At 38.8% G+C, this 26,592-nt stretch overlaps 1 protein-coding gene across 2 annotated transcripts in view; it reads left to right on the top strand.

Annotated features, from left to right (window-relative positions):
* Nucleotides 1-26,284, top strand: part of LOC124723124 (epoxide hydrolase 4-like) — a 98,302-nt gene extending 72,018 nt beyond the window's left edge. The window contains exons 4-5 of one of the 2 annotated variants that reach the window (XM_047248310.1): nt 8,019-8,270; nt 25,518-26,284. In XM_047248310.1, coding sequence (XP_047104266.1) covers nt 8,019-8,270; nt 25,518-25,699 — 434 coding nt within the window. In that variant the 3' untranslated portion in view covers nt 25,700-26,284. The remainder of the gene's footprint in view (nt 1-8,018; nt 8,271-25,517) is intronic. The other variant, XM_047248309.1, reaches the window with a different exon arrangement.
* Nucleotides 26,285-26,592: the final 308 nt, after the last annotated feature.

The raw sequence follows: 26,592 nt of genomic DNA, 5'->3' as shown, positions 1-26,592 counted from the left end.
TGAAATCTATTAAGCATATTCCCAAAGATGTATCTGCCTCTTATACCCTCAGTTACAGTGGTGTTCAGCTAAAAAGGTGAGTGGAGGGGCAAATGCACAGTAACAAGACAGTGCACCATGTGACGCTGAAGCCAATAGCATCATTCCATTATTTCAGTCTATTTCATGCATTGCTGAGTGTGGTGATGTTTTCTCCAGTGTACGTGTGTTGATGGCTATTTTATTTGTGAAGTGTTTATCATGGTTAATGGATCAGAAAAGTGACAAGTCTTTCACAAGCAAGAAAGAGTTGTAGTGTTCAGAGTGTATAACTTCATCAACAGTGTGTCTAAACCAGATGACCTGTCGTGACATAGTGCTCGATCCAATGTTGCCAACAGCATGGTGAGACCGACTGAGGGGTGTGGTGTGGGGCTGAGAACTGTGTAGCGTATCTCTAATGAAGTGAACGCACCTATCAAAGCCAGTGAATGAGTTTGAATCTTTTAAATCACTAGGGAAGTGATACAATTGTAGGAAGAAGGCAATCTGGATGATTCTGCTAAGAACGTTTCACATTGTACATTATTAGGTAGGGATTCGATAGGTGAATACCTGACTACAGACAGTTTAGTTGTGAGAATGAGAGAAAACTTTGATTTTAACAGCAGTTGTTAGACAACACAAAGATTGTTAAAGGACATGGGATTTTGATATATTAAGATTAACAATGGGGGAAAATTCCTTGTGGAGAGAAATAATATTGTGGCTGTGATGACCACATTTTTAAGAACAATGCATGAGATTCTAGACAGTGGTATAGCTCACATTGATAATATCAGTGAAATGTATGTGAACCAGAATCATACATGATCACTGTGCTGGAAAACAAGTGATGGGCGTGGTTGTATTAAAGTTCCATTAGGTGAAGGTAATTGCCTTATTATTGTACATGAAGAGTCAGTAGACAGAGGGTTTATTCATGAGAGTAAACTAATGTTTAAAGCTTCAGAGTCAGAGTTTCAAGGATTACCACAGTGAGGTGATGTACACTGTATTTAAACAGAGGGTTAAAAAAAAAATATTGTTGTATCTCTGCCCAAATTCAGTTATTGTGATGGATGAAGACAGTATGCACTCACTGCAACTTAAAGAAGTATCTACTATGCATATCAAGATAAGTGACATTATCGCTCCGGTTATCGAGCAACAGGATCCCTCAGTGGAACTGGTTGTCAATGCCAGCGAGCCAGCATACCATACCTATGAGACACGATAAATTACTTCACAACATGGCATCGAAACTGGCTTCTACTTTTCTGCCAGTAAGGCCGTATGTGTAAAGTTTTGGCATTGTACAGAGTTTCCTCCGCCTACCCTATATCTGGGCATGTCGACCTTCTGTTTGCAGACATCGCCAAATTCTTGGGCCTTATGTTTGACAGAAAACTGTGCTGGTCTTCCCACATTTCATATCTTTCGGCTTGCTGTCTGTGATCCCTCAACACCCTCTGTGTTCTGAGTGGTACCTCTTGGGGAGTGGACCGAATGGTCCTCCTCTGTCTATATTGCGCCTTAGTGTGCGCAAAATTGGACCATCTATTCTTCTGCATCTTGACTCTGTCCACCACTGTGGATTGCGTTTAGCGTATGGAACTTTTTACACCAGCCCCGTGCAGAGCTTGTATGCTGAGACTGCTGAACCTTTGCTGTCCAATTGGTGAGCTGTCCTACTGAGCCATTACTCTAGTTATCTGTATTCCATGTCTGCCCATCCGACCCTTGCCCTTTTTTTGGGCACCACCTTGGATAGGGTATGCAGGCAGCTCTTCCTCTCTCCTACCACCAGGAGTGTGCTTCTGTCAACTGCTGTGTTCTTTTTCCTTCCACTTTCCTAAAACTTTCTTGACAAATGGTGGTATGGTGCCACCTTGGTTTCTTCCCCGCATCTACCTGCTCCGTGACCTTTGTCAGCTTCCCAATGATAGTAACCACCCTATAGTTTATCATTGGGCATTTGCTGCTCTAAATGGAGAATGCCACATTTATTTACACTGACTGCTCAAAAACCACATCTGGTATTGAGTGTGCCTATATTGTTGGCGACACCCATAATAGATTTCGGCTTCCCGACCAGTGTTCGGTTTTTACTGTGGAGATTTACGCTGTTCCCCAGGCTGTCTAGTACATCTGTCACTATAAGCGGCTATAGTATATCATATGCTCGGATTCACTCAGCTCTCTCCTCAACCTCCAAGCTCTTTATCCCACCCACTCTCTGGATTCAGGACTGCTTCCACTTGCTCCTGATGGGGGACGTCTCTGTGGCATGCCTCTGGACCTCGGGGCACGTTGGAATTCGCAAAATGAGGCAGTTAATATAGCGGCCAAGGCTGCAGTCTCTCTTCTTCAGCTCGCTGTTTGCGTGATTCCCTTAGCCGATCTACAGAGCGTTTTATGTCGTCCTGTTGTTCTTTCATGGCATACACATTGGCCTACGCTTCCTGATAATAAATTACGGGACGTAAAACCTCTGCCCTGTGCTTGGACCTCTTCCTCCCGGCCTCGTTGTTAGGAGGAGGTAATTTTAACAGGACTCCAGATAGGGCACTGTCTTCCTAGCCACTGACATCTTTCAAGTGGCAATCATCCCCTGCTTTGTCCCCACTGCTCTCAACCATGGACAGTGAGAGACCTTTTACTTCAGTGCCCCTATTTTAATCCACTTCGCACCTGCTTACAGCTGTCGCCTGATACGTCTTCCCTTTTAGCAGATGACAAGCGCTGAGCTGATCGTATCCTTGAGTTTGTGTCAGTAAGATGACATCGGTCATTTGAAGCTCTTTTTTGGGGACGACAAACCCCCCTCCCACCCCTTCAGTAGTAGTTTTCTAAGATTTCCTTCCTTTTCTAAATTCCGTCCTTTTCTAAATTCCGTCCTTTTTGAGTTTTGCTCCCATTGCTGCTGAATTAACATTCAGTTTTTTACCCTTCCCTAAGCCACAGAATGGGCACTTACAACTGTAGCAGTTCTATGCCCTAAAACCATGGGAAAAAACCCTCAACCTCTTCTGCCTTAACACTAGAGCACCCACATTCTTTTCAAGCTTCTTGCACACCTATTCCTATTCAGACCTATCCTGCACTGTCTGGTTTGCCCATTGTCTTGATTGGTCCATTCTTTCAGATATCAGCTCGAGTGACCATTTTCCATGTGCTATGTTTGCTGATTCCTATCCCACCCGCATGCACGCCCAAATGGCAGCTCACTGGGCTGACTCGTGGCTTTACTCCATGGTGACCTTTGAAGAACAAGATTTCCCCAGTTAGGTGGAATATCTCACAAACATTATCCTTACTGCTGCAGAACGTTCCATTTCTTGGGCTTCCTCTTTACAACGCTTTGTCCCAGTTACTTGGTGGACTGAGGCACGCTGCGGCACAATTTGTGCACAGGGACGTTCTCTCTGTGTTTTTAACAGTCATCTTACGATGGCAAACTGCATTCATTATAAACAGATGCGTGCAAAGTGTCATTGTGTTCTTCAGGATAGCAAACAAGCTAGCTGGATTTCATTCACCAGTTCTTTTAACAGTTCCACCCCTTCATCTGTCATGTGGGCCAACGTCCAAGAGCTCTCTGGGACCAAGATCCATTCCCCAATGTCCAGCAAACGATGTTATTGTGGACCCTATTGCTATCTCCAACACCTTGGGCCATCATTTTGCGGAAGTTTTGAGCTCTTCCCACTATCCCCATGCCTTCCCCCATCGAAAACCAGCTGGGGCGGCTTGGCCAAAACCCTTCTTATCTCAGAATCGTGAGTGCTACAATGCCGCCTTTACTATGAACGAGGTAGATCATGCTCTCAGTTCATTCCGATCCTCTGCACCAGGGCCAGACACTGTCAACATTCAGACGTTTTAGCACCTTTCTCTTGCAGGCAAGCACTTTCTGCTTAACATGTACAACCGCATCTGGGCAGAGAGCACATGTCTCGGATGCTGGCATGAAGCCACCGTCATACTCATACCAAACCTGTAAGGACAAAAATTTTCTTTCCACGTACTACCACCCCATCTCTCTCATCAGTTGCGTTTGCAAGATGATGCAATGTATGATTCATCCCCGGCTGGTATGGTGGCTTGAGTCTCACAATTTATTAACGAATGCTCAATGTGGATTTCAAGCGCAGTGCTCTGTAGTTACCTATCACGTTACTTTAGGTGTGTGAGGGTTCTGCCTTGTCGGACACCTTTATCCAGGAAAACAGTGTGCCTCGGGGTTCCATCCTGAGCGTAGTCTTCTTTGCTATCGTCATTAACCCTATAATGGCTTGTCTGCTGCCGGGCATCTCCGGCTCCCTTTTTGTTGACACTTTTGTCATCTATTGCAGTTCTCCACAGACCTGTCTCACTGAGCGGCGTCTTCAGCGATGTCTTGATCATCTTTACTCCTGGAGCTTGACAATGGCTTTCGTTTTTCCACTGACAAACTGTCTGTCTGAATTTCTGGAGGCACAAATGGTTTCTCCCACCATCTTTATATCGTGGGCCTGTTGCACTTCCATTCATTGAAACTATGAAATTCCTGGGGCTCATGCATAATAGGAAACACTCTTGGTCCTCCCATGTGTCTTATCTGGCAGCCCGATGTACGCGGTTCCTCAGTGTCCTACGTGCCCTCAATGGTACTTCCTGGGGTGGCGATTGAACCACCCTTCTCTGTTTGTATCAGTCCCTTGTTTGTTCGAAACTTGACCATGGGTGCTTTGTTTATGCATCTGCATGTCCATCCCTCTTACGCAATCTCAACACTATCCACCATCGTTACATCTGTTTGGCCACTGGTGCCTTTTACACTAGTCTGGTTGAGAGTCTGTATGCTGAAGCTGCTGAACTACCACTGTCCTACTGCTGTGACTTTCTCCTTAGCAGGTATGCATGCCACTTGTGTGCCATGGGTATGGGGTGCATCCCTCTTCTATTACCTCCTGTAGTCTGCTTTCGGCTTTCGGCACTTGCTACGGCAGCTTAACTTAAGACCACCTGCAACTTTCGTGGTGGGTGTGAACCCTTCACCATCTTGGCTTCGTGAAGCAGCCCAAGTTAACCGTGGCCTTGACTAGCTTCCTAAGGACACTAGTCCAGCCTCTTTCTATTGCCTTCAGTTTCACGACCTTTGCATGGAACTTCATGGTAGTACATTTGTGTACGCTGATGGCTCTCGGACTGCCCATGGGGTCAGGTGTGCCTTCATCATTGGCACCTGTGTCTTTCGATATCGGCTTCTGGCACAGTGCTCAGTGATTACAACCAAGCTCTTTGCCCTGTATCAGGCCACGGAGTACATCCGGTAACGTAGTCTTTTCAGTTGTTACCTCTACTCAGGCTCTCTCAGTGCCCTTCAAAGTCTGTGCGATGTACACTGCCCATTCCTTAGTGCAATGGGTCCAGGAAAACTGTCACTTGCTCACTCTTGGTGGAGCCACTGTGATGTTTGTGGGTTCCTGGTCATCCTCCAGTCCCTTGTGTAGGCTGTTATTAACACCCCAACAAAAATGGCTGTGTCTGAAGTGCTACCATGGCTGGGAAGTATGGGGCACTGATGAATGGCATCACATCGTGTTAAGTAAGGTGGTAACCTGGTGAGAGGTTCCATTCTTCCAATGTTTTGGAGGCACACAGTGATGTTGCTCCTAGCATCATGGTGTGGGGAGCCATGGGGTATGACTTCAGATCAGGCAGAAATACTGAATTCAGTGTTCCGAAACTGTTTCACTGCGGAAAATCGTAACACGGTCCCTGACTTCAGCCGTCGCACGGACGCCAAAATGGAAAATATTGAAATAAACGATATCGGAATTGAAAAACAACTGCTATCACTTAGTAGCGGAAAAGCATCCGGACCAGACGAGATACCCTTAAGATTCTACAGTGATTATGCTAAAGAACTTGCCCCCTTTCTATCAGCAATTTATCATAGATCGCTGGAAGAACGTAAAGTACCTAGCGACTGGAAGAAAGCGCAGGTCGTTCCCATTTTCAAGAAGGGTCATAAATCAGATGCGAATAATTATAGGCCTATTTCGCTTACGTCAATCTGTTGTAGAATAATGGAACATGTTTTGTGTTCTCGTATTATGACGTTCTTAGATAATACAAATCTCCTTCATCATAACCAACATGGATTCCGCAAACAGAGATCATGTGAAACTCAGCTCGCCCTATTTGCCCAAGAAATTCACAGTGCCGTAGACACTGGCGAGCAGATTGATGCCGTATTCCTGGACTTCAGGAAGGCATTTGATACGGTTCCGCACTTACGTTTAGTGAAAAAAATACGAGCTTACGGAATATCGGACCAGGTTTGTGATTGGATTCAGGATTTCCTAGAAGAAAGAACACAACATGTCATTCTTAACGGTTCAAAATCTGCAGATGTAGAGGTAATTTCGGGAGTACCGCAAGGAAGCGTGATAGGACCTTTATTGTTTACAATATACATAAATGACTTAGTTGACAACATCGGTAGCTCCGTGAGGCTATTTGCAGATGACACGGTTGTCTACAAGAAAGTAGCAACATCAGAAGACTCGTACGTACTCCAGGAAGACCTGCAGAGGATTAATGCATGGTGCGACAGCTGGCAGCTTTCCCTAAACATAGATAAATGTAATATAATGCGCATACATAGGGGCAGAAATCCATTCCAGTACGATTATGCCATAGGTGGTAAATCATTGGAAGCGGTAACGACCGTAAAATACTTAGGAGTTACTATCCGGAGCGATCTGAAGTGGAATGACCACATAAAACAAATAGTGGGAAAAGCAGGCGCCAGGTTGAGATTCATAGGAAGAATTCTAAGAAAATGTGACTCATCGACGAAAGAAGTAGCTTACAAAACGCTTGTTCGTCCGATTCTTGAGTATTGCTCATCAGTATGGGACCCTTACCAGGTTGGATTAATAGAAGAGATAGACATGATCCAGCGAAAAGCAGCGCGATTCGTCATGGGGACATTTAGTCAGCGCAAGAGCGTTACGGAGAAGCTGAACAAGCTCCAGTGGCGGACACTTCAAGAAAGGCGTTACGCAATACGGAGAGGTTTATTATCGAAATTACGAGAGAGCACATTCCGGGAAGAGATGGGCAACATATTACTACCGCCCACATATATCTCGCGTAATGATCACAACGAAAAGATCCGAGAAATTAGAGCAAATACGGAGACTTACAAGCAGTCGTTCTTCCCACGCACAATTCGTGAATGGAACAGGAAAGGGGGGATCAGATAGTGGTACAATAAGTACCCTCCGCCACACACCGTAAGGTGGCTCGCGGAGTATAGATGTAGATGTAGAGGTAGACTGAGTGGTAGTGATTGAGGGAACTGTGACAGCACAGCGGTACATCAAGGACTTCCTACATCCTCAGGTGTTAATTCTCATGTGACCGTGTTGTGCTGCCATTTTTCAACAGGACACAGATTAGCTCCAATTGGCATGTGTATCTATGAACTGTCTGTATGATGAGGTACATTGTGGCCAGCGAGAGTTTGCACATCTGCCCCCAAAAGAAAATGTATGGGACTTGTTCAAATGTCAACTTGGTCCCAGGGCCATTATCCAGAATATAAAGGACCAGTTAAAACAGTTGTGGGCCAGCTTGCCCCGGGAGAAGATAAAACTGCTTTATGACGCCATTCCAAACTGAATTGTGCAGGCATCAGGGCCTGTAACATCATACTGCTAGATGGGCTGAAACTATCAAGTTTTTTTGTAAATTTGACTCATAACTGTAATTAGTGAAATAACTTCACATATCCTCTCAGCTCCAGAAGTTTGATTTCATTTTATCTTCTCCTTCTGAGAGCTTCACTTTTTTGTCAGGCATTGTATATAAGCACATATAATTTTATGAAGGAAAAGACACGCATCATTCAGTACTTGGTTTAGAATTTAAAATGGCGTATACAGCATGTACATATTTACTGTTGGTATGTAAATACTGTAAGCTTTCATTCCATCTTTCAGAGGATTGGACTGGAGCCATCAACTATTTCAGAAACCTACCTTTTCAAAGAATAAGTCCTGTCTGTGAACCAGTGAAGGCACCGTGCATGTTCATTACTGGCAATCGGGATCCATGTCTCACTCTGGAAAGTATTGTCACATCAACAGAGTTCACAGAAAAATTCCTTGTAAAAATTGTAAATGAAGCTGGACACTATCCTCATCAAGAGAAGCCTGAAGTGGTCAACAAAATGATAATTTCATTTCTTAATGGTAAATTTCATTATTAGTTCAAATTATGTTAAACATGTTGCACTCCATTATTTTTAATTTGGTATTGAGTACATCTCACTTACAGTAGGATACTAACATTTAGCAAATATGTCCTCTGTAACTATGAACTAACCATCTTAATTAACTGCTTATCACAACCCTATAAATTTCCTACATTCAGCTGCTAGCTAATATCTCAAAGATGTTCAGGCTCACATGCGGTTCCTCTTTGTCAAAATGTATTGGTTCAAACTCGTCTAGGGGTTGAACCGCACGTGTTGCATTACACGCCCTAACTTAGACCCTTGTGACCCTTTGGTTAATTGTCTGGCTGATGGCAAGTTTGAGAAATTGTATGAAACATACAACGTTCATGTAACATACAACGACAATAATAATAATAATAATAATAATAATAATAATAAGCACCCGTATCATCTAACACAGCCACACATCGATCAAGACGCATCCAACACATGGCTAAGAAAAGGCAATATATACAGTGAGATGGAAGGATTCATGATTGCAATACAGGATCAAACAATAAACACCAGATATTACAGCAAGCATATTATTAAAGATCCCAATACCACAACAAATAAATGCAGACTTTGCAAACAACAAATAGAAACAGTAGATCACATCACAAGTGGATGTACAATACTAGCAAATACAGAATACCCCAGAAGACATGACAATGTAGCAAAAATAATACATCAACAGCTTGCCTTACAACATAAACTTATAAAACAACATGTTCCCACATACAAGTATGCACCACAAAATGTACTGGAGAACGCTGAATACAAATTATCCTGGAACAGAACCATTATAACAGATAAAACAACACCACATAACAAACCTGACATCATACTCACCAATAAAAAGAAGAAATTAACACAACTAATCGAAATACCCATACCCAATACAACAAATATACAAAAGAAAACAGGAGAAAAAATTTAAAAATACATCCAACTGGCTGAGGAAGTCAAGGACATGTGGCATCAGGATAAAGTTGACATTATACCAATTATACTATCAACTACAGGAGTCATACCACACAATATCCACCAGTACATCAATGCAATACAGCTACATCCAAACTTATATATAAAACTACAGAAATCTGTAATTATTGACACTTGTTCAATTACCCGAAAGTTCCTAAATGCAATGTAACATATACCGTACAGTTAAAAGGAAGTCACGCTTGATCAATGTCCGCGTCACCTTCCATTTTTAACCAGACATAACGTCTGAGACAAGAAAGAAAATAATAATAATAATAATAATAATAATAATAATAAACCCCGTGGAGGCCCAGGAAAAGACTAGGCCTCCGGTATGCTCTGCCAGTCGTAAAAGGCGACGAAAAGAACAAACTACTAAAGGCAGAGGATGAGATGGTCAGATGAAGTTAATCGACACCTCATGTTCTGTTATTACCAAGCAACAAACTTAGGAACCAACACAACTGGATACAGATCACAAGTATACACAACATTTATTACCAGATACCCAGAAATAAAATTTTTAACAGAACAGCGACTAGCTGATCAGATCCGCATAATAATCAAAAATAACAGGATACCCCAGTCAGAATTAGAAAACATCAAACAACAAGTACAACAAATACTGGAACAAAATAATGTGCAATCAGAAGAAGAAGAAAATACAGTAATGGACTCAGACATCCCAGATAAAACAAACAAAGAAAACACACATCAATTGAACAATCAGAGGAAAACAAAATCTTAAGACAGCCACCAGAACAAGCACAGATAGAACAAGGAAGTGACACATGTTAGATGTAGAAGAAAAATTTCAGCTGACATATATAGAATACAAAGACACAAATACAGACATTAGACCATTCTTGCATAGACCACCAAATAACCCACAAGTCGAAACAACAATAACAACTATCAACACAGTCATACACAACAAAATAAATGAAAATAAAACTATGGAAGAGTTCATATAGCAGCACTCACTACACTAAATATACACACTAGGCAGAGATCAGAACAAACAAACACACAGAAGAAACCCACAAAACCAGCATGGCAACACAGGCTACAGATCAGAATAGAAAAACTGAGAAAAGACATCGGACAGCTAACTATTTATTATAAATGAAATATCAGACAAAAACGAAAAAGGTTAGGTAAAATCTCACAACAAGAAGTGATAGAGCAATTAGATGAAAAGAAGCAGAAATTACAAGCATTGGCCAAATGACTTAGAAGATACAAAAACAGTGAAAATAGAAGGAAACGAAAAAAAACATTCAACACAAACCAAAATAAATTTTACCAGACAATAGATAACACACACATTAAAATAGACAATACACCAAACACAACATATGGAACATTTCTGGAGCAACATATGGTCAATCCCGGTACAACATAACAGACATGCATGGTGGATACAAGCAGAAACAGACACGTACAAGATGATACCAAAAATGCCTGAAGTGATAATTTTGCAACATGAAGTCACCCGAGCAATTAATTCTACGCACAATTGGAAAGCCCCTGGAAAAGATAAAATAGCAAATTTCTGGCTAAAGTAGCTCACCTCAACACATTCACATCTAACTCAATTATTTAACAGTTACATTGCAGACCCATACACATTCCCATCTACACTCACACATGGAATAACTTATCTGAAACCTAAAGATCAAGCAGACACAGTAAACCCAGCAAAATATCGCCCCATAACATGCCTACCAACAATACACAAAATATTAACTTCAGACATTACACAGAAATTAATGAGACATACAACACACAACAAAATTATAGATGAACAAAAAGGCTGTTGCAAAGGAGCACGAGGGTGTAAAGAGCAATTGGTATTAGATGCAGAGGTGACATATCAAGCTAAAACCAAACAAAGGTCGCTACACTATGCATACATTGATTGCCAAAAAGCTTTTGATAGTGTACCCCACTCATGGTTACTACAAATATTGGAAATATACAAAGTAGATCCTAAATTGATACAGTTCCTAAACAAAGTACTGAAACATTGGAAAACCACACTTAATATCCAAACAAATTCAGATAATATCACATCACAGCCAATACAGATTAAGCGTGGAACCAAGGAGACTCATTAACTCCTTTCTGGTTCTGCCTTGCTCTGAACCCACTACCCAACGTGCTAAATAATACAAATTATGGATATAATATTACTGGAACATACCAACACAAAATCACACATTTGCTATACACGGATGATCTAAAACTACTGGCAGCAACAAATCAACAACTCAACCAATTACTAAAGATAACAGAAGTATTCAGCAATGATACAAATATGGCTTTTGGAACAGACAAATGTAAGAAAAATAGTATAGTCGAGGGGAAAACACACTAAACAAGATGATGACATATTTGATAACCACAGCGACTGGAAAAAACAGATGCCTATAAATATCTAGGATGCGGACAAAAAATAGGAATAGATAATACAAATATTAAAGAAGAAATAAAAGAAAAATATAGACAAAGACTAACAAAAATACTGAAACCAGAATTGACAGCAAGCAACAAGACAAAAGCTATAAATACTTGTGCTATACCAATATTGACCTATTCATTTGGAGTAGTGAAATGGAGCAACACAAAACTAGAAGCACTCAATACACTTACACGATCACAATGCCACAAATATAGAATACATCACATACATCCAGCAACAGAAAGATTCACATTAAGCAGGAAGGAAGGAGGAAGGGGATTTATCGACATAAAAAACCTACATTATGGACAGGTAGACAATTTAAGAAAATTCTTCATAGAACAAGCAGAAACTAGCAAAATACACAAAGCAATCACTCATATAAATAAATTGGCTACACCACTGCAATTTCATAACCACTTGTACAACCCTTTAGATCACATAACATCAACAGATACGAAAAAAGTAAATTGGAAAAAGAAAACACTACATGGCGAGCACCCGTATCATCTAACACAGCCACACATTGATAAAGACGCATCCAACACATGGCTAAGAAAAGGCAATATATACAGTGAGATGGAATAATTCATGATTGCAATACGGGATCAAACAATAAACAGCAGATATTACAGCAAACATATTATTAAAGATCCCAATACCACAACAGATAAATGCAGACTTTGCAAACAACAAATAGAAACAGTAGATCACATCACAAGCGGATGTACAATACTAGCAAATACAGAATACCCCAGAAGACATGACAATGTAGCAAAAATAATACATCAACAACTTGCCATACAACATAAACTAATAAAACAACTAGCTCCCACATACAAGTATGCACCACACAATGTACTGGAGAATGATGAATACAAACTATACTGGAACAGAATCATTATAACACATAAAACACCACCACATAACAAACCTGACATCATACTCACCAATAAAAAGAAATTAACACAACTAACTGGCTGAGGAAGTCAAGGACATGTGGCATCAGGATAAAGTTGACATCATACCAATTATACTATCAACTACAGGAGTCATACCACACAATATCCACCAGTGCATCAACGCAATACAGCTACATCCAAACGTATATATACAACTACAGAAATCTGTAATTATTGATACATGTTCAATTACCCGAAAGTTCCTAAATGCAATGTAACATATCCCATACAGTTAAAAGGAAGTCACACTTGATCAAGGTCTGCGTCACTTTCCATTTTTAACCAGACATAACGTCTGAGAAAGGGAAGAAATGATGATAATATCGGGAGCTAAATTAACGACCCATAAATGATGTAGACCATACAGTTGTGATTTGGTTAGAATAATGTTTATTCAGAAAGCAAACTGGTAGTGAAAGTGATTATATATAGAATTACTATTACACTCGAGTGAATATCCATGTGACGCAGTTCGATCATTCACAGTCTCATCGCGAATTAAAAGTCCATACTCCACCTTGTTAACTACATGAAACGTTAGAGTTTACACCAGGCATGTGGCTTCTCATCACTCAGAGACTAAGTCCTGCGATACCACAAAATGTGAAATTTTCTAAGTTGTTTCACTTCCTAGCTACCTAAAGACCGACAGTCTGCTTTCACATCACCACCACCACTGTCCCTCTGCCCGTCCCTGTGCGCGTTTCCTGTTCACCGAATATCCTCGCTCAACTGACTAGTGCAGTTACCTTTCCTGAAGCTGTCCACCTGTTCGGCCACAGCTTATTCTACATTATTTTACATTTTAACATATTTAAATAGTCAAAGCTTGACCACTTTCACGTTCTAAATAAAGTAGCAATAATATGTATTACCTAATAAATGTTAAACTCTTTTACATGAAACCAATACAATTTCCTTCTTAACTTTGAATGTCATGGCCAGTAGCCTTGCACCAATGTGCTTTCTGATAAATAAATAAATAAAGAACAAAATTAACTGTAATGCACTAAACTTTACAACAGATATTCTATTACCTAATGATTCAATAAGATGTCGTGCTGTCATAGTTCAGTGTGTTTTGTGTGGAGGAAATGATGATCTGATGCTTAACTGAAAATACTGGTAATTTAAATTTACTCTATCTTTAAACAAATAAAGTTACAGAGTTGATATTTACAACATTTGTCATTTTAATGATGTACTTCTATATGAAATGTCGATAGTTAAGATCGACGAAAGCATTCAGATTTCAGCATTCAGGTCTTTGTTACAAAACTTAATTTCATTTTAACAGCAAATACTAAACTATTATAGATATGATCCAATATTCAAGTTTTATTGGGATCACCATGAAAATTTATTAAGGATGGTAGATTAAAATTGCTGTGGCTTCATTCTCTGAATTACTACAAAATTAAATAGTTTTTATAAATGTTTCCCTTTATGGCCAATCTTAGGTGTGGCATATTTAACACTCCCTGGCCACAAACAGCTTCTACAGGGTTTCCCTATGACGTAGGTTCTTGTCTGTCTCACTCACACACTACAGCACTTAGGCCTCATTCAGCACAATAAACGCCTGTGAATTTCCCCATCTCGTTATGAAGCTGCGCTCTTTGTGGCACGCAGTCCTAGACGACAGTGTTCTTTCCCAATTCCTGAAGGCTGGCTCTTTCGGCCATATACTTAAATGAGAGCGAAATGCTCGTTAACTCACAAGCTGCAGAATGATAAACTATATTCCATCATGGTACTCCTAAAATGTTTGTTTGTATGTCTTGTATGTCCTTTCACTGTGTGATTAACTGTTGAAACTAATGAACTTAAAGGATCAGCTGTAGAGGTAGCAACTGTATCAGATGAAGCACATTATAGTGTATATTAGGAATCAAATGATGAACTTGCTTAGCTTTTTCTTTTGCCTGGACATAAAGGCCTGACTCATAAAAGCCTAGATCAAACAGTCTCTCGTAATATTAGGAGCAGCTGAGGTGAATAACTTCAACAGCTGCTTGAAGATTACATGAAGATCACAGGATGATCAGGGCAGGATCTACAGTGTGTACAGTATTTTAAACAGCATTCCAAATTTGCCCTGTATGAATTAAAGTTTGGCAAATGTTTGGCTAAATTGTTGGGAATTTTTTTTTGGGGGGGGGGGGGGCAGGGGGGGTGGTGTACATAGTCCTTTTCAGAGTACAGGTGGGTACGGCAAATTTAATAAGCTAATGCACATAGTTTGCTACTAGGACTCTGTCAACTTAACTTTTCAGAGAGACTGAAGCCATATCAGTGTTTCATTCAACTCTCATAAACCTGCATTTGAGGATAAAGTTGCCCTGTTTTGTATTCTGTTGGGAAGAGCAATCATGTAAAGCACTTTGATTCTCTTGTGTTTTACACTTGTACATGTTGTTATGGGTGATACTGTTCATAATTAGCTCATCCAGTGGCAGTGTTCCTTCACCTCTGAAGATTCTCTGTGTAGTTTGCGAAGTCAGCAGTTAGTAATGGTGGTACTGTAGAGTTAACCACGAACCTACTATGCTGTCATAATAGGAGGAGAGGTGATACTCCTACGTGGCGCGTCCCAGGTGGCGGATAGGGAAGTCCTCACCGGTTTACCGGCGGACTTGAGTGAAATAAAATAGCTCTCGCAGACCAAACACACCCTCTGTGGTTAACAACCATAGCTGTAAATCGGAGCTTGCTCCAACTAAGGGTGACAACCTTCGAAAGTCAAAAATGGAAAGGTCTTTTAGGAAAAAAATTCCACCGCCCTGCTCAAAAAGGCAGGAAAAGGCTACATCGGATTCGGTGGGTAGTCAACTAGAAGACAGTAATGAATCGGAGTGTTTGCAACCATCAAAATGCACACTAAAACACAAAAAGAAGATCAAACATGAGCAAATAAATTATATAGCAACACACAACATAAACTCACTACTTCAGACCGGAAAACTCAAGGAGCTCACAGATGAACTAAATAAACAAAAAATTTTAATAACAGGGATCCAAGAAATGAGAAACACCACAGAGGACCCATTTTTATAATGGGAAACCAGGACCGAGGGCAATGAAACACTGTCCCCAGTTCGGAACAGGGTTTTTAGTAAACATAAAAATAATAGATTCAGTAACGGACTTCCAAGCAGTATCACCAAGAATAGCGACTCTAAGCTTTAAAACAATGAATAAAACCTATATAATAATAAATGCTCATGCCCCAACAAATGGAAAAAAATTGTCTAACAAAAACAAAGAAAGAGGTAGATAAATTTTGGAACCTTCTAGAACAAACTGTGAATAGAGTAAATAAAAAGAATGTAAAAATCTTATTGGGAGATTTCAATGCTCAGTTGGGAAAAGAAAGGAAATATAAAGATATAATTGGAAAATGGAGTCCACATAAATTTACGAACAAAAACGGTCAAAGACTCGTAGAACTCTGCAGAGAACACAACCTAATATCTAAATCAACATACTTTAAGAGGAAGCCAAGTGAACTTAAAACATGGAAACATCCAGACTGGAGGAAGGGGGAGTGGCAGCTAGACCATGTCTGTATGGACAAAAATTTTCATAAGGAGATCCACAATGTTAAAGTACTGAGAGGAGTAGACACAGGCTCAGACCATTATATAGTTAAAATTAAAATGAAATTCACTCCGTTAAAGAAGAGGACTGGAAAAACTAATAAAATGAAAAGGAGGTTTGACCCACATCAGCTAATTAAAAATAATAAATACCAACAAATAACACAAACCATCAAATTAACAGATGATCTAGAACAACTAGTGCCTAATCTTAAAGAAGAAGCAGAGAATCTAGCTCCCTTGAACCCCCGAAGGAAACATGCCTGGTGGACATCAGAATGTGACAAATTCCATGAAGATAGACACCAAGCATGGTTAAAGTTTCAAACACACAAAACTGAAGATAATGCCATCAACCTAAAAAATGAAAGAAAAAATTCCCACAAAATATTAGAAGAATCAAGAGAGGATTCCATAAAGATATTATAAACTCCATAGAAGGTAATTATCATAAAACCAACTCCAGGAACTACTATAAAATCTTTGGGAGACAACAACAATATGAGGCCCCTACACTAATACTGAAAGATGAAGATGGAAGAATGACACACAGTAACAAGGAAAATGCAGAAATCATGGCAAAAGCATTTAACAAACTTATGAATTGCGAGGAACCAGAAGAACTACAAATCAACATAAATACCCCAGTAAAAACCAAACCTAACAAACTAGACCCTCCAACTTTCCAAGAAGTAGAAAAAATTCTTAAAGAACAAAAAAATATAAGGCATGTGGAGAAGATCAGGTTTTTGTTGAAATGTGGAAATATGCAAGTGACACAGTCAAAACCACCTTACACATGGCTCTAACAAAAATTTGGGTAACAGAACAATTCCCCGAACATTGGACCACAGCTATCATCCAACCACTACACTAAAAGGGAGTTAAAAGCAACCCAGACAACTACAGAGGAATCTCTCTCCTAGATTGCACATACAAAATTCTGTCCAAGATCCTATATGAAAGAATCAAGGAGCAATTAGAACAGGAGTTAGGGGAATATCAGGGAGGTTTCAGACCATGGAGAAGCTGTGCAGAGCAGATAATTAGTTTAAAATTGATTATGGCATACTACAAGAAATGGAACAAACCTCTGGCAATAACATTTGTAGATTTTAAGAAGGCATATGACTGTCTCCACAGACCTTCGGTATTAAAAATTTTAAGAAATCTAGGACTCCATCCAAAACTAATTAAAATAATACAACCCACTCTAACCAACACCAAATCAAAAGTGAAGTTTAGAGGAGAAATTTCGGAACCATTCCTCATAAAAACAAGCTTAAGACAAGGTGACTGCCTATCACCATTACTGTTCAACTGTGCACTGGAATACATAATGAGAGAATCGTACAAGTACAATCCAAAGATGATAAGAATTGGAAGTGCAAAAGATGATATTAGCTTAAACTGCTTGCGATTCGCTGATGATCTTGCTCTCCTAGCCAACACTGTTCAAGAAGCCAGGCAACAAGTGAAATCACAACAAGAAATAGCAGAGAAAGTAGGCCTTAGAATATCATTTGAAAAAACGGAGATTATGCTAACTGATCCACCACTTGCAAACAAAATTACAATAGGAGAACAGGAAATCAAAATTGTCGATAAATTTAAATATTTAGGCGAAATAATAACATACAATCTAAATGAGAAGCCATCATGGCAGAATAGAATAAAAAAACTGAACTATGCAAATTACATTACCAAAACTACATACAACAAAAAAAGCCTATCTATAGATGCAAAATTAAAACACTATAAAACAGTTACACAACCAGAAATAACGTATGCAGCTGAAACTATCTTCAAAACAATTAATACAGCAGAAATTGACAGAATACTAAAAATAGAAAGAAGAATAATTAGGACATGTATAAGTAAACAGTACAAAATAAATGGACATTCGAGAATAGCATCAAATGAAACAGTATATAAGAAAATAGAACCAGTCATGAGCACGATCAGGAAGAAACGCATCTCATTAATTGGACATCTGATGAGAACTCCAGAAAACAGAATTATTAAAAAAATAATACAAAAATTGTGGAATAGCAAGAGCGACATTAAATGGATCACAGAAATTAAGGAAGATATAAAAGAACTCCAAATTACAGTAGATGACCTAAAAAACAAGACAGAGAAAACCAGAATACTGCAAGACACGCAAACCAGACTACAAATGAAAATCAATAAAAGGAGTACAGGAAGAGTGGTCTCAAATGAAGAAAGAAAGAAAATATCTGAAAGAATGAAGAAATATTGGGCAGACAGAAGAGCAAAACACCTTTCATATAAGAATAAACGCAAATAATTATATTACTTAAATATCATATTAAGTTATTGTTGAGCCAAATTGTATCCCTGTGTAACAACTTGTTTATAACCTTGTATTTTTGACTACAGTGGTCCAATGAAGGCCATAAAATTAATAATGATGATGATGAAAATTATAAATGAAGAACAAAAAGGCTGTTGCAAAGGAGCACGAGGATGTAAAGAGCAACTGATAATAGATGCAGAGGTGACATATCAAGCTAAAACTAAACAAAGGTCGCTACACTATGCAAACATTGATTACCAAAAGGCTTTTGATAGTGTACCCCACTAATGGTTACTACAAATATTGGAAATATACAAAGTAGATCCTAAATTGATACAGTTCCTAAACATAGTAATGAAAAATGGGAAAACCACACTTAATATCCAAACAAATTCAAATAACATCACATCACAGCCAATACAGATTAAGCGTGGAATATACCAAGGAGACTCATTAACTCCTTTCTGGTTCTGCCTTGCTCTGAACCCACTATCCTACATGCTAAATAATAAAAATTATGGATACAATATTACTGGAACATACCCACACAAAATCACACATCTGCTATACATGGATGATCTAAAACTACTGGCAGCAACAAAACAACAACTCAACCAATTACTAAAGATAACAGAAGTATTCAGCAATGATATAAATATGGCTTTTGGAACATACAAATGTAAGAAAAACAGCATAGTCAAGGGAAAACACACTAAACAAGAAGATTACAGAATGAGATTTTCACTCTGCAGCGGAGTGTGCGCTGATATGAAACTTCCTGGCAGATTAAAACTGTGTGCCCGACCGAGACTCGAACTCGGGTTCGAGTCTCGGTCGGGCACACAGTTTTAATCTGCCAGGAAGTTTCAAGAAGATTACATATTGGATAACCACAGCGACTGCATAGAAGCGATGGAAAAAACAGATGCTTATAAATATCTAGGATACAGACAAAAAATAGGAATAGATAATACAAATATTAAAGAACTAAAAGAAAAATATAGACAAAGACTAACAAAAATACTGAAAACAGAATTGACAGCAAGAAACAAGACAAAAGCTATGAATACTTCTGCTATACCAATATTGACCTATTCATTTGGAGTAGTGAAATGGAGCAACACAGAACTAGACGCACTCAATACAACTACACGATCACAATGCCACAAATATAGAATACATCACATACATTCAGCAACAGAAAGATTCACATTAAGCAGGAAGGGGGGAGGAATGGGATTTATCGACATAAAAAACCTACATTATGGACAGGTAGACAATTTAAGAAAATTCTTTATAGAACAAGCAGAAACTAGCAAAATACACAAAGCAATCATTCATATAAGTACATCGGCTACACCACTGCAATTTCATAACCATTTGTACAACCCTTTAGATCACATAACATCAACAGATACGAAGAAAGTAAATTGGAAAAAGGAAACACTACATGGCAAGCACCCGTATCATCTAACACAGCCACACATTGATCAAGACGCATCCAACACATTGTTAAGAAAAGGCAATATATACAGTGAGACGGAAGGATTCATGATTGCAATACAGGATCAAACAATAAACAGCAGATATTACAGCAAGCATATTATTAAAGATCCCAATACCACAACAGATAAATGCAGACTTTGCAAACAACAAATAGAAACAGTAGATCACATCACGAGCGGATGTACAATACTAGCAAATACAGAATACCCCAGAAGACATGACAATGTAGCAAAAATAATACATCAACAGCTTGCCTTACAACACAAACTTATAAAACATGTTCCCACATACAAGTATGCACCACAAAATGTACTGGAGAACGATGAATACAAATTATACTGGAACAGAACCATTATAACAGATAAAACAACACCACATAACAAACCTGACATCATACTCACCAATAAAAAGAAGAAATTAACACAACTAATCGAAATACCCATACCAAATACAACAAATATACAAAAGAAAACAGGAGAAAAAATTGAAAAATACATCCAACTGGCTGAGGAAGTCAAGGACATGTGGCATCAGGATAAAGTTGACATTATACCAATTATACTATCAACTACAGGAGTCATACCACACAATATCCACCAGTACATCAATGCAATACAGCTACATCCAAACTTATATATACAACTACAGAAATCTGTAATTATTGACACTTGTTCAATTACCCGAAAGTTCCTAAATGCAATGTAACATATACCGTACAGTTAAAAGGAAGTCGCGCTTGATCAAGGTCCTCATCACCTTCCATTTTTAATCAGACATAACGTCTAAGACAAGAAAGAAAGAAATAATAATAATAATAATAATAATAATAATAACTGTAGAGTGAAATTTCTTTGCCTTGTTTTTAATGGGACCATAGATTTTTAACATCATAAGTGGGGAAAACAGTGCCAAACAATAGCTAATTTGGTCATGAGAAGATTTTTCTCAGGAGTAAAAATGTGGGATTAAGGGTACCATATTTATGGCAATATATGATCTCTTAGCACCTCACTACTATCTCACCAAGTTATAATTCAAAATGTGCCTTTTTGGAAACACATTTGGAATACCACACCTGGTAATTGGATAAGAGTTGTCGTGTCAACAAACTATCGATGTATCGTACACCTTAGACTAGGTACCATAGGCATTCACAAGGCGGTGAGATGTGGCACTAGCCTCTCACTCCTTTGGAGTGTAAAAATTCTGTATTTCATTCATATATGGAGCGAATAACCATAAATTCTCTGGGATGTAATAATTTATATAATAATTTTTTAGTGTCACCCATAAAATTTATTTCTTATTCTCACAATTCAATGGTCAACTCATATATACAGGGTGGTCCATTGATAGTGAGTGGGCCAAATATCTCACGAAATGAGCATCAAACGAAAAAACTACAAAGAACAAAACTCGTCTAACTTGAAGGGGGAAACCAAATGGCGCTATGGTTGGCCTGCTAGATGGTGCTGCCTTAGATCAAACGGGTTTTTTAAAATAAGAATCCCCAGTTTTTACTACATATTCATGTAGTACATAAAGAAATATGAATGTTTTAGTTGGACCACTTTCTTCGTTTTGTGATAGATAGTGCTGTAATAGTCACAAACGTATAAGTATGTGGTATCGCGTAACATTCCGCCAGTGCGGACGGTATTTGCTTCGTGGTACATTACCCGTGTTAAAATGGACCGTTTACCAATTGCAGGAAAGGTCGATATCGTGTTGATGTATGGCTATTGTGATCAAAATGCCCAACGGGCATGTGCTGTGTGTGCTGCTCGGTTTCCTGGACGACATCATCCAAGTGTCCGGACCGTTCACCGGATAGTTAGGTTATTTAAGGAAACAGGAAGTGTTCAGCCACATGTGAAACATCAACCATGACCTGCAACAAATGATGATGCCCAAGTAGGGGTTCAAGCTATTGTCGCGGCTAATCGGCACATCAGTAGCAGAAAAATTGCGCGAGAATCGGGAATATCAAAAACTTTGGTGTTGAGAATTCTACATCAATATAGATTGCATCCGTACCATATTTCTATGCACCAGGAATTGCATGGCGACGACTTTGAACATCGTGTATAGTTCTGCCACTGGGGACAAGAGAAATTACGAGACAATGACAGATTTTTTGCATGCGTTCTATTTAGCGACGAAGCATCACTAACCAACAGCGGTAACATAAACCGGCATAATATGCACTATTGGGCAACGGAAAATCCACGATGGCTGCAACAAGTGGAACATCAGTGACCTTGGTGGGTTAATGTATGGTGCCCCGTTATGGGAGGAAGGATAATTGGCCCCCATTTTATCCCTGGCAATCTAAATGGTGCAATGTATGCTGATTTCCTATGTAATGTTCTGCCGATGTTACTACAAGATGTTTCACTGCATGACAGAATGGCGATGTAATTCCAACATGATGGATGTCCGGCACATAGCTCGTGTGCGGTTGAAGCGGTATTGAGTAGTATATTTCATGACAGATGGATTAGTCCTCGAAGCACCATACCGTGGCCTGCACATTCACCGGATCTGACGTCCCCAGATTTCTTTCTGTGGGGAAAGTTGAAGGATATTTGCTATCTTGATCCACCGAAAACGCCTGACAACATGTGTCAGCGCATTTTCGATGCATGTGCGAACATTACGGAAGGCGAACTACTCGCTGTTGAGAGGAATGTCGTTAAACGTATTGCCAAATGCATCGAGGTTGATGGACGCCATTTTGAGCATTTACTGCATTAATGTGGTATTTTCAGGTAATCACGCTGTAACAGCATGTGTTCTCAGAAATGATAATTTCACAAAGGTACATGTATCACATTGGAATAACTGAAATAAAATGTTCAACCGTAACTACGTTCTGTATTTTAATTTAAAAAACCTACCTGTTACCAACTGTTCATCTAAAATTGTGTCATATGTTTGTGACTATTACAGTGTCATTTATCACAAAGCGAAAAAAGTGGTCCAACTAAAACATTCATATTTCTGTATCTACTGCAAAAATATGTAATAAAAAATGGGGGTTCCTATTTAAAAAAACGTAGTTGATATCGATTTGACCTATGGCAGCGCCATCTAGCGTGCCAACCATAGTGCCATCTGGTTTCCCCCCTTCAAGCTAGACAAGTTTCGTTCTTCGTAGTTTCTTCGTTTGACGCTTATTTCGTGAGAGATTTGGCCCGGTCACGATCAATGGACACACCCTGTGTGTGTGTGTGTGTGTGTGTGTGTGTGTGTGTGTGTGTGTTCCACCTTACAGCTTTCAATGTTGTAGGAACTGGCAAAGCTTCTGGTTCATCCTCATCTTCACATTATTCTTGTTTTCCATCCATCTGTTCCTGCAAGGCTTCATAAATTGTTGTGGACTGGCAGGCGGCAACACCTTCGTTACATTCAACATATGCGTTGAAGTTAAGATGGTCAGCGTTTTCTCCTTGCCCTGTTATTTAGTATCTGATGAAAACCAGTTCTTTTAAAGTAATTTGAGATTGTTGGTTCTTGCATGGAATCCCAGGCACTTCTTACAAAGTGCGTAGCACCCAAGGCCATTATCTTTGTCACTGCATTATAAAGACATGCTGTCTGCTTTGGCATAAGAATCTTTATGTATTTTTGTTACAGGCATTTTATAATGACTTAGTTGAGTGGATGAAGGTGGCTTATACGGTTTGAAGGAAAAAACACTCAATTTATATTACATAGATATGACATATCTTTGGGATGTGGTGTACAGTGGTCATCAAACAGGATGATTTTCGTGGTTCTAACACCTGACCTTGCATCCCAAACATGGAAGAATTATTTGAATATAGTTGTCATTCCCCATACTTTCTCATTAGACATGTATTTGCTTCGAATGTCCAGACAATTTTTGAAGAATTGTTCACTCTTCGCCTTTCCAATTACGGTGCCACCAACTTCTCAGTTCCACTTTCACTACAACATAACAAAGTTAGTCTCTCTTTACTAAATTTTCCATTGTGCCATTTCTTTTTCTCTCCTCCGAACAGAGTTTTTTCAGGTATAAAGTGAAAAATAATCCCATTTCATCTGGGACTGTACTTTCCATGATAGATGAGAGTATTTTTCCGTGACTCGACAGTATAAAGGTTTACACTTCTGGCCTCACATCGAAGCCATTTATACACTAAATTACATCTGTTGTTGAACCTTTTGATCCAACCACTGGGTGCTTTGAACTCTGTGAGTTTTAGCATGAGCCACAGTACCACAATTGAAATACTCAAAGCAGGAACTTGTTTTACCCATTACAATAGCCATTTTCCAATTCTGGAAACTGAGTGTCTTACACTTGTTTGTTTGTCGTTTCCACCTTCCAAATATGCTGCATTAATTACTTTCTCATTTTCCCACTGTTGTATTTAATGTTGGAGGAATGTTCAGTTTCTTTGCAATATCAACATGCTTCATGTGTGTGTTTTTGTCAGTTTCCTGAATAATGGTTGACTTTTCTTCGTCTTGTTAAGTCTCACTGTCATTCATGATGTTTCAGTACACCATTCAGCACACAAAAATCATGGACTGAGAGTGAGTCATACACTAAACATGTACAAAGAAAACCAGTGTCTGAGTTACATGTTATTAAATATTCAGTTTATTGTTTTGCTGCTACAACTTCACCTCTACCTGCAATTAGTACTTGTCAGTAGAAGTCTGAAATTGTCAAAGCTACTGCCAGCTTATATGAACTACTTCAGCATGTCGTTTCTGCAATAGAAAATGGTAAGAATGGTGCACAAAGTTGCCGGCACTAAACAGCGTAGTTGGCCTACTTGTTTCTTCACCCATCAGCCAGAAACATTGTACTCCTTCCATTCTCAGAGCTCTCGATGGCAAAATTTTCAGCGGCCAAACAGTACAGATACTGCCAAATGTCAGTGCACTAAGCAGGGAGGGAGAATGTATAAATGAGTCATTTTATCACAAATTTACTACAGTTGAGAGTAGGGCTTGACCACTTAAGAGTTAGCCATACTAAAAGATGTATACATGTGTGAAGTAACTTTCTAAGAGTTTTTAGGTACTAAAACTCTGATACGACATGCCATACTTGATACTTTTCTTCTGCAGAAAATGAAAAGAGAAACCGAGCACCCAGCTGCTTCGAAAAAAGTTATAGAGTAATTATTGCACACACAGTCATAACCTGCCAGGAAATTTCAAATCAGTGCACACTCCGCTGCAGAGTGAAATTTCATTCTGAACTGTATTTGTAATTTAACTATTGACAGCAAGACTTCATTCCTAGGATATTATCCATTTGTGTACTAACTGTAGGTCGCTCACTTCCAGGTTAGTGTCTTTTATTTGACATTATGTAGAAACTTTTTTTACTTTTTTGCAGTTAATGAATCTCCAGAGAAAGTGGATAAACCTGTTCAAAAAGGTCTGATGGACCGCATGTTTGGAGCAGTCGCATCTACTGTGAAATATGGAAATCAAATGTTTGATGTTGTTCAGAAGACTAGTAATATAGTACCAGGATTGCAGCGAAAATCTTCAGTACTGGGACAGAGTGCTAGCTGATAACACCATTAAAGGTAAAAAATAGGGGTTTTCCAGGTTCCTTCAGAAATCTGGTGGAAAGTCTGATCTCTTGTTAACTACATGAGACACATAGTTCACTGTTCATGTATCTTTTGTAGTTGTTTTACATTGTCCTGATATGTAGAACGTTGGAGTCAAATCTTCATTTTCTTATAATATTTTATACAAGGAGTATATTTGTATGGCAACTGATATTTATTTTTAGAACACCTTTTGTACAAAATATTTTTGTTGTAAAATGTGCGGGATGTAACATTGGTGTAAAGACTGAAATTGTATTGTAAGAATTTATTCTTGCTGAGTAGATAAAATTATGCAGTGTGTACTGTTCATTCCATGTCACAGTGGTAATACCTATAAATTTTAGTTGTGACAAAAACTTAAATATTTCTTTTTGTTGAGACTATTCAGTAATAAGGTGCTAATTTGTACATAGACATGTTGTATATTTTATTAAATTATTGAAACCAAAGGCTGTTTAAAACTGCAAAACTGTTCAATAAGCTTTACTGCAAATTGTCGTCTACTGCTATGCAGATGATGTATCTATTTTTTTGTTAATAAATGGGAATTTTTCATAAAAATCCAGTGTAACAATTTTGTTAGTGTAACTGCTGATATGTTTAGTGAAAGGCACAGCACTTTCCTAGTAAGTATATTAACTACTTTTTTCTGTTAAATATGATTATCCTCAGCCATTCGTCCTGATTATAGTTGTCTGATATTAGGACGCTGTTGGTGTTGTTTTTGTTGTTTTTCAAGCAACTACTTCATAATATTTTTGCATTGAACAGGCTCTGGAAAACAAATATGGGACCCTATGGCATGGTGACAACAGTGTTCTAACAATCTTATTTTTCCTTCTTTTTAAT

The sequence above is a fragment of the Schistocerca piceifrons genome, chromosome X (genome assembly GCF_021461385.2).
Source record: "Schistocerca piceifrons isolate TAMUIC-IGC-003096 chromosome X, iqSchPice1.1, whole genome shotgun sequence".
Taxonomy (NCBI): Eukaryota; Metazoa; Arthropoda; class Insecta; order Orthoptera; family Acrididae; genus Schistocerca; species Schistocerca piceifrons.
The sequence above is the reverse complement of the archived record's forward strand: the minus strand, read 5'-3'. Positions and strand labels throughout refer to the sequence as shown.